This window comes from Dreissena polymorpha, chromosome 2 (genome assembly GCF_020536995.1).
Source record: "Dreissena polymorpha isolate Duluth1 chromosome 2, UMN_Dpol_1.0, whole genome shotgun sequence".
NCBI lineage: Eukaryota > Metazoa > Mollusca > Bivalvia > Myida > Dreissenidae > Dreissena > Dreissena polymorpha.
In genome coordinates, this window is record NC_068356.1 from 32039986 (window position 1) to 32055011 (window position 15026).

At 31.7% G+C, this 15026-nt stretch overlaps 2 protein-coding genes and 1 long non-coding RNA gene across 4 annotated transcripts in view; 2 read left to right on the top strand and 1 right to left on the bottom strand.

The window, feature by feature from the left end:
* LOC127866508 (uncharacterized) overlaps positions 1-1051 on the top strand; it is a 60313-nt gene extending 59262 nt beyond the window's left edge. The window contains exon 2 of the long non-coding RNA XR_008043022.1: positions 778-1051. This is a non-coding gene — a long non-coding RNA (uncharacterized LOC127866508). The remainder of the gene's footprint in view (positions 1-777) is intronic.
* Positions 991-14305, bottom strand: LOC127866503 (kinetochore protein Spc24-like). Of its 2 annotated transcripts, none has more exons than XM_052407060.1 (5): positions 14145-14305; positions 8786-8957; positions 7861-8083; positions 2412-2488; positions 991-1583 (listed from the first exon to the last, which is right to left on the bottom strand). In XM_052407060.1, the coding sequence occupies exons 2-5, from the start codon at positions 8949-8951 to the stop codon at positions 1480-1482; spliced, it is 570 nt and encodes a 189-aa protein (XP_052263020.1). In that variant the 5' UTR covers positions 8952-8957; positions 14145-14305; the 3' UTR covers positions 991-1479. The 2 variants fall into 2 exon arrangements, with proteins under 2 accessions (XP_052263020.1, XP_052263019.1); XM_052407059.1 differs by lacking the exon at positions 14145-14305 and adding an exon at positions 13726-13794.
* Positions 14306-14353: 48 nt separating this feature from the next.
* LOC127866496 (F-box and WD repeat domain containing protein 10B-like) overlaps positions 14354-15026 on the top strand; it is a 40133-nt gene continuing 39460 nt past the window's right edge. The window contains exon 1 of the mRNA XM_052407045.1: positions 14354-14495. The gene's annotated coding sequence lies outside the window, so the exon portion shown is untranslated. The remainder of the gene's footprint in view (positions 14496-15026) is intronic.

Sequence of the window (15026 nt, forward strand, 5' to 3'; positions counted from 1 at the left end):
CAGGTGAGCTAAAAAGTTCTGACCTTAAATCTTCAACTTTCACCTTTACTTTATTTGAGGAAAACGTAGTTGTACAGACACATTTAATGTTCATGGAGAATTATGTAAAAGTTACAGAAATGAAACAAAAAAACAGGATCTTTAACTTTGAATTAAGACCTTGAGATTGTCTTGACAAATAATGACCTTGCACCATGAGGAATAGGTGTTGCTTAGTCATGACACTTTTTTTATGGGAAAAATTATGTGAAGTAAGTTAAAAATCCTCAAAGATTTGTTAAATTTACAGCGTGGAAACAAAATTTCATAATCTTTGCTCTTGACCTTGCAACAAGAATCATGGGATTGCACTCAACACAATTGTCTTTTCATGGAGTAAAATGATATTAAGTAATATTAAATCTTCCAAATCATGTAGAGGTTACAGAGTATGTAACCTTTTCACGACACATCACATTAATCAAAGGATAAATGTTCCAAAGTTTTATTAAAATCCTCTAAGGGATGTACAAGTTACAGAGCAGACACAAAATCTTGACTGATAAATACATACAACCACCCATAGACAGATGATGCCACTACTATTATGCTTCATATGCATAATTTCATATCACAATCCATAAAAATTGAAATGTTGTACTTTGAAAAGAGTAGGAGTTCTTCTTTTGACAAGTTTGGCTATACTGAGAGACTGACACAGACGTTCATGGTGAATCTAGCATACCCCCCTTATGGTGTGAGGTATTACACTGGCAACAAATTTGGTCCCAAGTCAAGGTTCCATGCAAGCATGATTTGCAATTAGCTTTCATTAAGAATGCAAACTACCGTGATGTTATTTACTGAAAATTACCTGTTCACTATTTTAATATTTTGAGTAACAGTGACCTTGACTTTGATCTGACCAGCCCCAAATACAATTCCAAGCTATGGTTTTATGTAAGCTCCCTGGACGCAAAATGCAAATGAATAACACCATTCAAACTCAAGTTGTTGAGCAGAAACTATTTTATTTGTATTTTTAGCTTCAGTAACAATCATCTTTACCGAACATGCCCCAAAAACAATACTAAGATAGGGCTCTATGTATGCTTGCAATAAAAAGTTTTATCAAGATTTATCAAGACAAATTGAAGTTGATGGAAACCTGGTTAAAACTTCACCATAGGAGTGAAACTGCATTTCACAATGACATACAGATCCAAATTAAAAACAATATGTACACAAATTCATTTATTTTGTTTGGTATTTGAAATGCTAAAAATTTGTAAAGATTAAAACACACAAACACAAATTAACACCCTTCTTGTTAAAAAGCTTAAGTATTTAAACATTTTTAACCCAACCGCGTATGTGAAATTTAAAATTAGAAAAAAACTAACAAATGATTAATATTGATGAAGTCTCATTTTACAGCACTAAAAGCTGTGGCTGGTATTCAGTTTTCATTTAATAACAACAACAACAGTCGTCCGGCTGTCAGTTTTCCTCCATGGTGTCCCAGAGAGCGTTGCTGATGAAGAACTGAGAAGCCTTACGTTTGTCAAAGCAGAATGGCTTCACGGCAGTTTTGTTGTTGATGTCTGGCATTTCGTTAAGGAAAAGAGACTGAATAATACTACATTTGTATAAACAAGTGTTTTTCTGAATTTGTCTGAAATGTACACCTTGACTTGTTTATTTATGACCAAATTTGCCAATAGTAAAAAGGCTACAATATGACATCATCTTGATTACTTTTGTGATCTCATTCAACATTTTCTTTGAATAAATCTAAAAGATACATTATTAATAACACAGTAAACAAATTCTTAACGAGCAATATTAATGCAAAGAGTAACATTTGATAAACTGTATTTAATTACATTAACACATCATCTTGTTGACTTTTGAGGTCTCATTCAATGTTTTCTTTGAAATACTGATGACTTGACTGGATATTTAATGCTAGTGAAATAATATGGGGGGAAAAATGGTTGGGATGTAACCCAGTTTAGAATGAAATCATTAAACAATTAATTAATCGTGTTTACTGTATGAAGTCAGATAAAACAAATTACTAGACATTTTTACAAAGCATTGATGAATGTGTCTTAAACATGTCAATAGTAAATGATTCAAAGTACTGTCAAACTAAACATCTTGTCAATGATAGATATTAATTATAATGATAAATTATGATATTTACATGCAAGGATATCCACAGATAATTATTCCAATTAATAGACAGTCAAGTGCATGTGTTCAAACACTTTTGTCATAATGCAATAAAGTAGTGCTAAAATAAAGATGGATATTTAATGAATGAGCTGATTTAACCAGTCAGTACATTGAACATTTCACTATAAAAAGGCATGCATACATTCTGATTAGAGACAGATTAGGTAGTTGAAGATATATTGGAAGGATACATCCTTTGATTTCATCAGATGAACCTTCAAAGTCCCATCTTATTTTGGATACACATGTGTAAAGGGCGATTGTTTCCCTGAAATCATAAAATAAACTGGCAAGATGAGCATTGGTGGTAGAAATATCATATTATGAAAGATTACTGTGTGAGAAAGGGTTTACTACTGAAATAAAGTATAACTTAGACTGACATATTCGCATCATTCTGGTCAATCAAGAAATTTGACTAATATGGAAATGGCCATTTTTTTACTGAAGTAAAGCTAGGTATAGCATGGTAAATCTTTGCCATTCTTGCACATAATTAAATGTTAAGTATCAGCAGACCAATAATTTTCATGAAGCCAGTAGTATGCATACATAATGTCATGTTAGAAAATTCACACTTCAACAACAGAGGAAATGTTTAAATGAGCCTGTTTATTCAGGTTTTTATATGTGAAAATCTAACTTAAAAAGTTTCAATTGATCTTTCTTACTTTACCCCTGACCTCAAACAATGATTTTGACCTTTGACTTGTCTCATCATGACAATCACTTCTGCCATTTTGAACATTTATCCATACTTTACAAAGTTGTGCTAAAGACAAAGTCTGAAGGACTAATTTCCTAAAAGCGACCTTAGACTCTGAATCATGACATTGACCTTGGACCTGATTCTTGCAACTCAGTTTCATCCCTCTTATCATTTCTGACAAGTAATTTTAAAATCAATTAATGATGGACAGTTCCACTCGGAACAGTGTAAAGGACTTATTTAAATAATTTGACCTGATCTTTAATAATGACCTTGATTTAAGTCCCAAAGACCTCTACTCTGCCTCAAAATTCTAATAGTATCTGCTATTATTTGAGAATCAATCCATGCTGGTCAATATTATGCTCAGAAATATATTTCCCATTGTCCATGGTCAACAAGCCTAACCTGCTTGGTCCGTCATTGGATGACAAGTGCGACTATTTAAAGTCGGTAAAATACAGCGCTGTTCGTAAATTTCGTAGCTCCAATTTAGAGTCAGATCTCAGATTGTTTAAAGATAAACAGAATAATTTTAAGAATCATTGTAGGTCAAAAGTACATGAATATCAAAGGTTAAACCGCCAAGAACTAGTTAATTGTAGTAATAATCCTATAATGTTATGGAAAATAAATCGGCCAAATCAATTGACTCTAGTATCTCAAAAATAGAATGGTTACACTATTTCAGTGGCCTTTTATTCGATGAGAACTCTATTATTGTTGATTACACTGTTGGAAATGACCATGCTTATTCTGATGATACGGCAAATTCACTTAATGGTCCTTTCACATTGCAAGAAATTGAATGGTCAATATCCAAATTAATAAATGGTAAAAAGTGTGGTCTGGATGGAATTCCGTCAAAATTTTAGAAGTGTACATTAACGGATATTTCTCCAATAATCTTGTTGTTGTATAAAAAAATACTAAACATTGGTAACTTTCCCGAGTCGTGGGGTCATAGTATCATTACACAGATTCATAAGTCAGGTCAAAGTAATAACCCTGGTAACTATCGTGGTATATCTATTACGAATACTCTATATAAAACATTCTCTGGAGTGATTAATAAGAGATTGTATGACTGGGCAGAGGAAAATAATAAGATTGATGAATCTCAAGCATGTTTCCGTAGAGGATATTCGGGATAATGCCTTTTGTTTACAAGCGATGGTCCAAAAATATCTCTCAAAACGGGATGATTATATTGTTTGTACGTGGACTTCCGTAAAGCCTTTGATAAAGTTAACCATGTCAAACTATTTTTATCATTAGAAAAGAAAGGAGTATTTGGAAAGTTCCTTAGAGTTCTTAAATCTATGTATTCATGCTTGACTTCTTTTGTAAAAGTCTCAAATAATGATGTTACAGATTCGTTTCCCTGCAATATTGGAACCAGGCAAGGTGATAAATCGAGTTCAACTATTTTTGCCCTATTTATAGATCTGCTATCTTCACTTTTAAGGCTTAAATGTGAATCTGGTATTTTCATAACTAATGATATCCCAGATATTTTGTGTCTAATGTTTTTAGACGATGTCGCCAATTGTGCTGAGACCTCCGTTAAGTTACAACAGCAAATTAACATTGTTGATCAGTTTTGTACGGATACTGGTATGGAAATTAATCTGGATAAGACTGAAATTATTGCATTTCGCAATGGTGGTCCCCTCCGAATATATGAAACTGGGTTCTTTCGTGGACAACGACTTAACGTTACTCCTGTATACAAGTACATGGGGTTACTGTTGACTCCAAAGTTAAGCTGGAGCTCAGCGCATGATTAACTAGCTTCCCAAGCACAAAAGGCACTATTTGCAATAAGAAATTATCAGAAACCATTTGGCTTTTTTCCTGCAAAGGATTTATTTAAAATATTTGATACTATGGTAAAGCCAATATTATGTAACTGTTCCCAGATATGGGGTTATGAGTACAGCCCAACTATTGAATCTATCCATAATAATTTTTGTAAAAAGTTCTTACATGTTCGTAAAAATACCAATACTTGCATGGTTTTGGGGGAATGTGGAAGACTCCAATTATGTATCACTCATTTTACCAACTGTATCAGGTACTGGTGTAAATTGTTAACTATGACATCTGATAGATACCCTAGGCAATGTTATATTATGCTTAAATCAAAGGATAATGCTGGAAGAATTTGTTGGGCAACCAAAATAAAATCTTTACTTTTTACATACGGTTTTGGATATGTGTGGCTATCACAAGAAATTGGCGATTCTGATATATTTATCAAACTTTTCAGAAATAGATTGATTGACTGTTTTACTCAAAACTGGCATGACAACGTAAATAACTCAAGTCGATGTCACCATTATAGTGATTTTAAAACCCTACTTAATATTGGGCGATATTTGATAATAGAAATGCTAGTTAAACACAAAATAGCCTATGCTAAGTTTAGATGTTCAAATCATAAACTACAAGTTGAAACTAGCAGACATCTGAATATTACTTTTCAGAATCGCTTGTGTAATGTTTGTTCACAAATTAGTAATAATATAGCATATGTGGTATGTGAATATCATGCATTTTTCCATTGTGCAAAGTATACAAGTATTAGAAATCAGTTTCTGTTCAACTGGTATGACTCTGGTACTGAACTGAATAACTTCTATTACTTATTGTCAACGAATGATTTTGACACTATTAGAAAATTAGCAGTGTATGTTTTCTACATTGTATCTCCTGAATTCTATAAAAGACTAGATACATGTATTAACATGTACATCTGCATAATATTACTATGACACAACTTTGCAATTTCTGTATATTACATGATATGTATTTTGGGCCGGAGGCCTCTGTTTCTTTAATAAACTGTTGACTTTGACTTTTTTCATTTTTCAAACAAGCAAACTAAAAGCAGTTATGGCCTAAAGCAAAATAAGCGTGACATTTTGTAAAAAAATAAAGTTCTTACAAGTGGAAATAATATAAATGTTTCTATTTGCCAAAACTTCAAATTTTATGAAAAAGTGAATGTTTCAAGGAAATCTTTTCATTAAGTATGAACAAAATAACAATGACTGACAGAAAATTTGTTAAAAATGTAAAAAATTGTACAAAAAATTATAACAAAATATAGTAATAAAAGAGATGTGTATATAATTATCTAGCCATTTTATGAGTTAGTTGGGATATAGAGAATGAAAAATATAACTACTTTGTGCATGATAAACATCCTTATATGAAAATAATTGATAAATAAGGGTCAAAAGGTAGTATAAAAAGAGTCTTGAACATGGTCAGTTTTATTTAAAGAAGAATCAAGGACTATTCTGTACACAAACATGTTTGTCATTTAATACCATGGCATTAAAATCAATGTTCAAAATTTGACCAACTTATCTTGTGTAGTTTTTGAGATATGATGTCACGAATTAAATCACTAAAACCGTGACTGTTGAGACAAAAATGAGAAGTTACATATGAAGTATCAGTTATTAGTGTAATGGAGGAGAATTCTTGCTCTATTATACATTTATACAATATACTGTTCTATTTGGCAGGAAAGGACAGTAATCTTGTATTTAAGTTTTTGAAAAATAAGTATAAAAACATAATATTTTGCTGCACTTCCTTATTTAATTTATTGCCATTTTGTAATTCAGTATTTAATCAAATGTACCTAGTAAATCTATATTTTTTATTATTTTATACAAGCTGAAAACAAAAGCCGTAAGAAAAATAATTTCTGTTGAAATATTTAACGGTTTAGTGTAAATATTTTAAAGAATTAATTAAATATATAAATGTGACTGTTGGGACATGTTCCATTACATTAAGACCATTATTTTGTGTGTATTTATGCATATTTTACACTGCAATGTAACACAATTATAATAACAGAGGTTTGGGAATCATGTGGACCACAGAGTATTACATTTGGGGTCCATTAAAATTGTGTATAGTAAATCAGCCGTGACTGTTGGGACAAAAAGTTTATATAGATAGTATGATGAATTAATAAACCTGAAAGGTCAAAGACCAGTCTTATTCTCTCAATGGATGTTCAATGAAGACAATGACATGCCTGCTTATATTTAGGGTGATGTTAAAGCAGAAATAGAGGCACTTTAAACAGCCGTGATTGTTGGGACAAAAACCGTGACTGTTGGGACACATATTCCAGGCAATGCACAGTTGATACTTGTCAGCATATATTAAGTTTGACTGAAATATGTTCACCTCTGTTAGTGTCTTAAGAATAAGTTAAGATAGCTTTTTCATAGAAATCTGCTATTGTTGTCTAACAGTGAGCGTTAGAGGAGACACACCGTCAAACCGTGACTGCTGGGACACATTTGGTGCATTTTAGGACACAAATCTCCAGAATACAGGAAATATTATGACAAAGGTTAGGATACCATCTTTAGATGGTGCCTAATGTCTAGTGAAATAGATAGGTTACATACATTTCAAGCTGCCTGTATTGTTTATTTCATGCAATATATAATAAAGGTATGAAAATGCTCTTTTGGCCTCAATTGAGTATATTTAAAAAAAAACACGTAAAATTAAAAAATGCTTGTTTTTTCTCTCGAAAATGATTTTCTAAGAAAGACAGATAGTAGACAGATTGCTACAGTATACATAGAAAAAAAAATTAATATGATTCTAAAATATCTTTTAACATGCATTTCTTATTTACCAAAAAATAAATGTCACGCTTAAATGGCAGTTTTTTGCAAATTTAGGCAATTTTAAAGTTTCATAATTTCAAAACAAATTGGCCGATTTATCTGAAATGTTCAACACAGAAAGAGTCAAACCTATTGAAATGAAAAAGAATCAGAAATATGATTTTAAAAAGAAACGTTGCTTAAACACGCCTTCAAAGCCTGGCCTCACTGATAAAAGGCTTATTTTGCTTTAGGCCTTATATTTTGATCATCAGGTACCTTTTGATAGGAATTTGTACCCTTGTGTCATTTTCAATTCTCTCCTTTTCTACTTGTAATCTAACTTGTTTCTCTGATAATTCATTTCTCAAGCTTTCTTTCTCTCGAATTCGGGAGGACAACTCTGTCTGATGCTTCTTTACAGCAGCAATGTCACTTCGGAGTTGCTCCCCTTCTTGTACTAACTTGACTTTGAAAGTTCCATCTTTCTCAGAAGCCAGTTCTATGAAGGAAACATATTTTCTTTAGTGCTCATTACTAAAACAATGATTTTATGACCTTCAAATTGAAAACAATTTCATAAATATAGCAACAATAAAATAAAGAACCTTTACAAGATAAATCTTTCATTTAGATATTGTTGTTTTACAAACACTAGAATATTGATGGTAATTCCCAATGCTAAAACAATGCATTATGCATATTCACATTTTTCACACATATTTTATCTGACAGCAACAAAAATATATACAATGTCCATTTTTTTTTGTCGATACTCAGTTCTAGTACACTGCAACCCAACAGCTAGAAAAAAATTGATCTTCACGTACATTTTATTCATTATCATTTTTCTATGACTTTTTCCTGTGAAACAAATGGTCATTATGACATATGGCTTACTTTTAACAAATTTAAACCTAAATAATTCAATGATCATTCAAAAAAGGAGACCTTTGTTTAAAGAAGTCATTTCCATTAATACAAATTATAAAATACATTTTTATTTTACTGTCATTTTCATATTAAAAAACAAATGTGTATGGATTTTCCATAAATATGTTTTCCTTTTAAAGTTAGTGGGGGGCTGTTTTTTTTAGTTATCTGCTGAGAAAAATGGCAGAATAACAAAATAATTATTTTTGCTTAAAGGAATATATTTTGACTGCTACTACAGCAGCTTGTACTTTTTCGAAAAAAAGAGTACCTGCAGTTTCACTTTTAACCATATCTTCTAATTTCTTCCACACTTTACTCAATCTGATGGCCCTTTGACGTATGTCATCAATCTGTTTACGAGCCTTTTTCTTGTTAATTTCTAACTGTCCATTAAACTCTTCAGTGACATACAGTAATTCTTCCACTTCAGTCATTGTAACCTGAAAAATAAATGAGTCATGCTCTGTAATAAGGGAGTTGCATGTGCGTAATGTTGTCCCAATATCCTACATCTTCCTTTCAAACAAGATCTATATTTATTGAAATAACAACTTTCTGCCCTTATAATTCATATTGAATCTCATGAGTCATGATTGAGGACAGTGTTTTAAAGTTCAGAAACCAAATCCAAAAACAATTGTTTTTCCATGATGTATATTAATCTCGATTTGTAATAACAGGAAACTGCATTTCTGCATTCAATAAATATGCTTCATATTTGTAATTGTTATTTTGAATTAAAAATCACTATAATACCTATACAGTCAAGTTACCATTACCGGATCATTACCCATAGCGGATCACTTTGATGTTCAAGACTGCGCATCGCGATAAATAGTTGAAATTTTTAGATGATATTTTGCAAGGCCTGTTCATTAAAACGCATTGAGTCGTAATCTGAGCTACTCTTTTTAAAAACATTTTGGTATGTTTTGCTGACATGTTTATATGACTTTGTTGACTTCCGTTTTGTTTCTAAATCAAGGTTAAACATTTTTCGCGGCCACATACATGTACTATAACACATGCTTTAACTCTGTTGGAAAGTAAGAAGTTTATGCAATAATTTAAAGGCCATTTAGTAGTCTTTCTGCCTGCAAAAGTCTATTTCAGTTTTGAATCGTGTTAAAGATTTTGCAACACCTTAAATGAAATGAAGAATTAGGGCGATAACAGATCAAGTGTGATTATATGCTTATTGATAACATATTAAAATATATGCACATCTTGTTGATTCTTACAATAAATGATCTCAATCTTACTGTTTTATTTATGTTCCATGTTCAATATCGATGATTAGATATGATTCAAACAATTTACATGGTTTATTAGATGTCCATATCTTTTCAATCTTTTTAGGATTTTCAACAGATAATTAACGAAAGAACACCATGCGTAAAGTGTGGATACAAGATCACATATAGAAAACAATTTATCACAAAAAATGAATATAATTTATAATTGTCAATGTAAATTGGTCATTGTAAACAACACATTTCATGTTTCTACAGTTTAAATAGCGTGTTAGATGCCCCCCTGAGTGGTCAGACACGTGATCCGTTATGGCTGCATGAATTCTACGGTGAAAAAAAAGGTAGCACAAATACATTTTGCCTGCGTTTAAAAGTAAGACTATGTGCTGAATCAGTAAGCAAAGGTAATATTTAATCAAACTGGTGTAAAAGATGTCTCAAAACATTTATTGCTTTTCACCAGAACAACTTAATTACGCTACTGATCCGGTAATGGTAACTTGACTGTATATATTGCACAAAATTATTTCCCAGCGAATTCAGAATATTAAAAATTAAAATGCTGATTTTGATTTCAACTAAGTGTGTGTGTGTCAAACCAAGCATAAAACAAACTCTGTTATGCTTCAGATAATCTTTCACAGGATGTCACTGTCATCTTGAAAAAGCGCCAATTAGTGATCAGATAACAAACAATGCCCCTGGGGCTTGTTTGTATGCATTCTGATGACCTAACATGCTTCAGTAATGTACCTGACCAGATATATATTGATAGAAAATAGCACAGACTACAATTATAGCGTCAGAAATGAAAATCACCACTTTGAAAAAATTGTCACCACTGTGAAAAAATGGTCACAAGTTGCGAAAATAGCAATAGGCGACGAAACTATAGGTAAATATTTTCAATGCTACAGCTTCTGTTCACATTTTTTCACAAGAAATAAACCTACCATGCAATGCCAGTTTTAAGAGTCTTTATGGCATGCAAATATTGCAATTGGAACAGCCTATCGGAATCTACAACTCAAGAAGGACCTCAAGATGGCGGTTTTACACTATCAACACAATTGATTATTATATCATAATGTTTACAAAAGATAAAAACACAACAAATATGAAGACACAAGGTTAATTATTAGGTTTATAATGATTCTTGATTAAGTATTTACAAAATACTTGTGAAGAAACTTCTTTAAGAAAATTACCAACGACTCAAAAAGGGGGGGGGGGCAATTAAACTTTACCGGTACATAAAAAAGAATGGAAAAGCGTATAATTTTATCGTTGCTAAGCGCGTAAACCTAACCCAACACCTTATAATCCTTTTTATCCCCTATATTCGTTAGTATTGGGGGCTACCACCCCCAAACTCCCACTTTGTCCATAGTGGTAAACAAGGGTATGACTAGATACCGAAAAAACAGTACTGTTTTCGCGAAAACAGTAAATTTACCGAAAACAGATTTTCCACCTCTAGTGATAGTGGCGTTAAACTATGATTTTTATGAATGTTTACTCCAGTACGCATTTAAATGATGCTATATACTAATTATTTATTTTTTTACAAAAAAAAATTGTATTCATGTTTAAAAACGGTAGCATTACATAATACGAGGACATGATACAGAAAACGGTAAATTTACGGAAAACAGTTAGACTTCCCACTTTTACATGGTGAAAGTGGCGTTAAACTATTATTTTAATGAATGTTTTCCCCAGAACGCATTTAAATGATGCTATATATTAATTATTTCTTTTTTTTTACAAAAAGCATTTTATTCTGTTTAAAAACGGAAGCATTATATAATAAGAGGACATGATACCAAAAACGGTAAAATTACCGAAAACAATTATATTTTCCCTCTTTACATCGTGATATTTTACACGTTATTGATTTTAATAATATTTGATGACTTCAGTACGGATTTAAGCAAAGCTTCAAATATGCTTAAGACGGTACTTGTTAAGTCGTTATTAAGTCAATGGTTATAGCAAAGAAAACATCATCAAAATATATAATTTTATTATGTAAAACATTTTTTTTAATGGTATTTCTGGTAGACAAAATTAAATTAAACGAACGTGAATATTTTACATAACATTTCATTTAGATGCATAATGTGTCGTTCGGGTGTCACTTCGATCATGCATTTTATGACCGGATTAAGGTTATAAAACCTGGCACATGAATCTCTTAGGGCAATGGCCTATTACATTTGCGTAATTGGGTTAAAACCATGGACACCGGTATAAAACAATGGTTTCACACCAGAAAGATAACTGTGACAAATACTTAACACTCCAAAAAAGTAATGCACCCCTATTGTTGTACAAACAATTGAAGGTGTTACACAATGACTGACGAACAAACAAAGAATGCATACCGTACTTACTCTATGTTTTTGGACACTCTAAGTTTTCGGACACCTCTTTTTTTAGCAAAAATAATTATCTTTCGTGACTCTTAATTTTCGGACACTCGAGTTTTTGTCCATAATTAATGTCTCTAAGTTTTCAGACAGTATATTTTACAGCGCTATTTAACCGAATTTCGGACCTGTTTTTGATACCTAATGACACTTCGATCATGGGGTTTTACAACCAGATGAACATCACAAAAACATGGAAGGTTTATGTCTGAGGGCAACGGACCATTACATTTGCGTTATTTGATAAATGACCTTGTAAACCGGTATTAAACAATGGTTTCGTCCGATAGCATAAGCGTTATGACAATCACCAGGAGGTAGTGCCAATTAACAGTTCAATTATCTACCGCAATTGTACTACCCCTTCTCAGTAAAATAACTGTGACAAACACTAAACGCTTCAAAGTGTGATGCACCCTATTGCATGTTTTACGAACAATTAGACAACAACTATCAGATATATAAACAAACAAAGAATCCATAGTTTGCTTTTTTTATTGCGTTAATTACAGGTTCATGCGAGTATCGGTACATCACATGCTCATCTTTTAACTCGTTGGTCAAAGTACAACCTTGAAGTAATTTTTGTTCAAATAAATTAAGCATTTAAAATTATTTAAAATGCAGTGCAAACATATATAACTGTAATTTATACTACACTGCATGGTATTTTACAAGCGCTTGCTATTACAGGTAGTCGTTGATACAATTTACGCTATTTTCGAACACTTCAATTTTCGACTCTAAGTTTTCAGACACCTGTTTAAAGTGAATATTTTTCGTATCTAAGTTTTCGGACACGAAAAAAAAAAATATTTTTAAGTGTCCGAAAACATAGAGTAATTACGGTAGGTTGCATATTTTGTTTATTTTATAGCAACTTTCTGTACAAGAATAAATCATGTGAAATTATTTCTAACAAAATGCAAATATATATAAAGGTAATTCATACTATACGTTGTGGTATTATACAAGCACGTGCTAAATTTTCGGACACCTGTATTGTGGAATATTTTTCTTATCTAAATTTTCGGACACGAAAACTTAGACTGAACGTCAAACTTTTTATACCCAAATAAGTTGGTCTGATTTGAGTAATTGTTTCATGATTGCTTAAATCAATCTACACGAAAAACAACAATGATTGTTGATACAATTAAATGGAAGACCATGGAATTTTTAGAACAACAATTTTTGTTATACCAATAAGGTTCTTTTGATGTTCTCTCATTACAATCCCTTTATGTACACAGGTTGATATTTATAAAAAAATGCAACACAAAAAAGCATACGAACGGATACGTTTATCAAACATTGCCAACTTTGCAAACTTATACTTGTATACTAAAGCGATCAACTATGACACCCATTTGCTATGCTGTTTTCCATAACTGTTTTCGCTGTCTGTTTAGTAGTATATATTTGTTTCATAGTTTGAATTTGGTTTCTTGGAATAATAGACTCCTATACAAATGAATAAAATAGAATTGGTTATGTATTATTGATATCTAATTCTAACTTACATATTGAATACACACTGTTTTTGTATATTCGTACTGTTTTCTGTATCTAGTCATACCGGGTAAACAACTGAGCACCAGTAAAGTTCAATCTAGCCCTTTTGGGAAATGGCACACCTGTCTAGTCAAATATATAAAACATTAGATAATAATTGGTGTTTTATTTCATAGCGGACCAACTTAAATGGAAAAATACGGTATGATGGTATGTATGAATATAGCCCGCTACAAGTATTAGAACTGTTTAACTGATTAAGTAACTCGAAGCACTTCAAATCACATCGCGAAAATATGTTAAAAGCGCCAATGGCAAATAACAAAAGAAAACCAAGAACATTTACATATAAGATATGTTCGTTTGTATAACAATATTATATTTTTCGTAACAAACGGGTCCCTTGCAACTGCTGAAAAGTGTTTACCTATCGTAGTGTCTTTGTTTTAAAATTAAAATTTGCGCAATAATGTTTTCTGTTGTTTACATTCTAAACTAAATGTTCATTGGTGAGTCTAAAATTAATTGAACCAATGAGACTGTTCGTATTTGTTACACAATTCAAGGGAGGTAACTATTTAACTATTTGGACTGGTTTAGTTTGTAGTTTAAAGTATTTCAATCTTAGAGAAACTTTGTTCAAACCAGGCTTCAAGCACCCCCACTTCTTGTTTACATCACCTTGGGGACGTTAGCAAACTGAAAGTGACAGTTCATCAGACGAGAACGAACCTGTGATAAATAAAACATTATTAGGAACCATGTTTCAGTATAAAATGTGAGTGTTAGTGTTAATCTTATGCTCTTGATTTTTGACTTAAAAAAAAGTTGTCAAAACCCAAGTCAACGATCTGAGCATTCATTCGCAAGCAAACAATGATTGAAATTTGAATCAAATAAATACTTAATAAACTTTTTAATTATTTATCTGTCATGTCTGTTTTAGTCCAAAGCTGAATTTAAGAGTTCTCATGCAGTTCCTATTCAGACATAATGCCTTCAATGGCGTTAAAACAAATATATGAATTTAAATGTTCTTTATAAGCATTTTCAAACATAACTTCTTAAGTAGTCTAAACCGTAAGAAAAACTGCACCAGGTGTGGGGCCCACTGGCATCCAAACATTTACACTCATAAACTCTGAACTAGTCTGGCCTCTGGTTGTTTCTCTGATAACTCTACACTCTCATAATATGGAACATAAAAACATAACTCCTTGTTGCAATAATTCAACTACCAGCTTTATAACCCAAAAGGGTTGCTGAGAGTTGCAATGCATGGTCTATTTATTTCATTCCAATGCTTCTA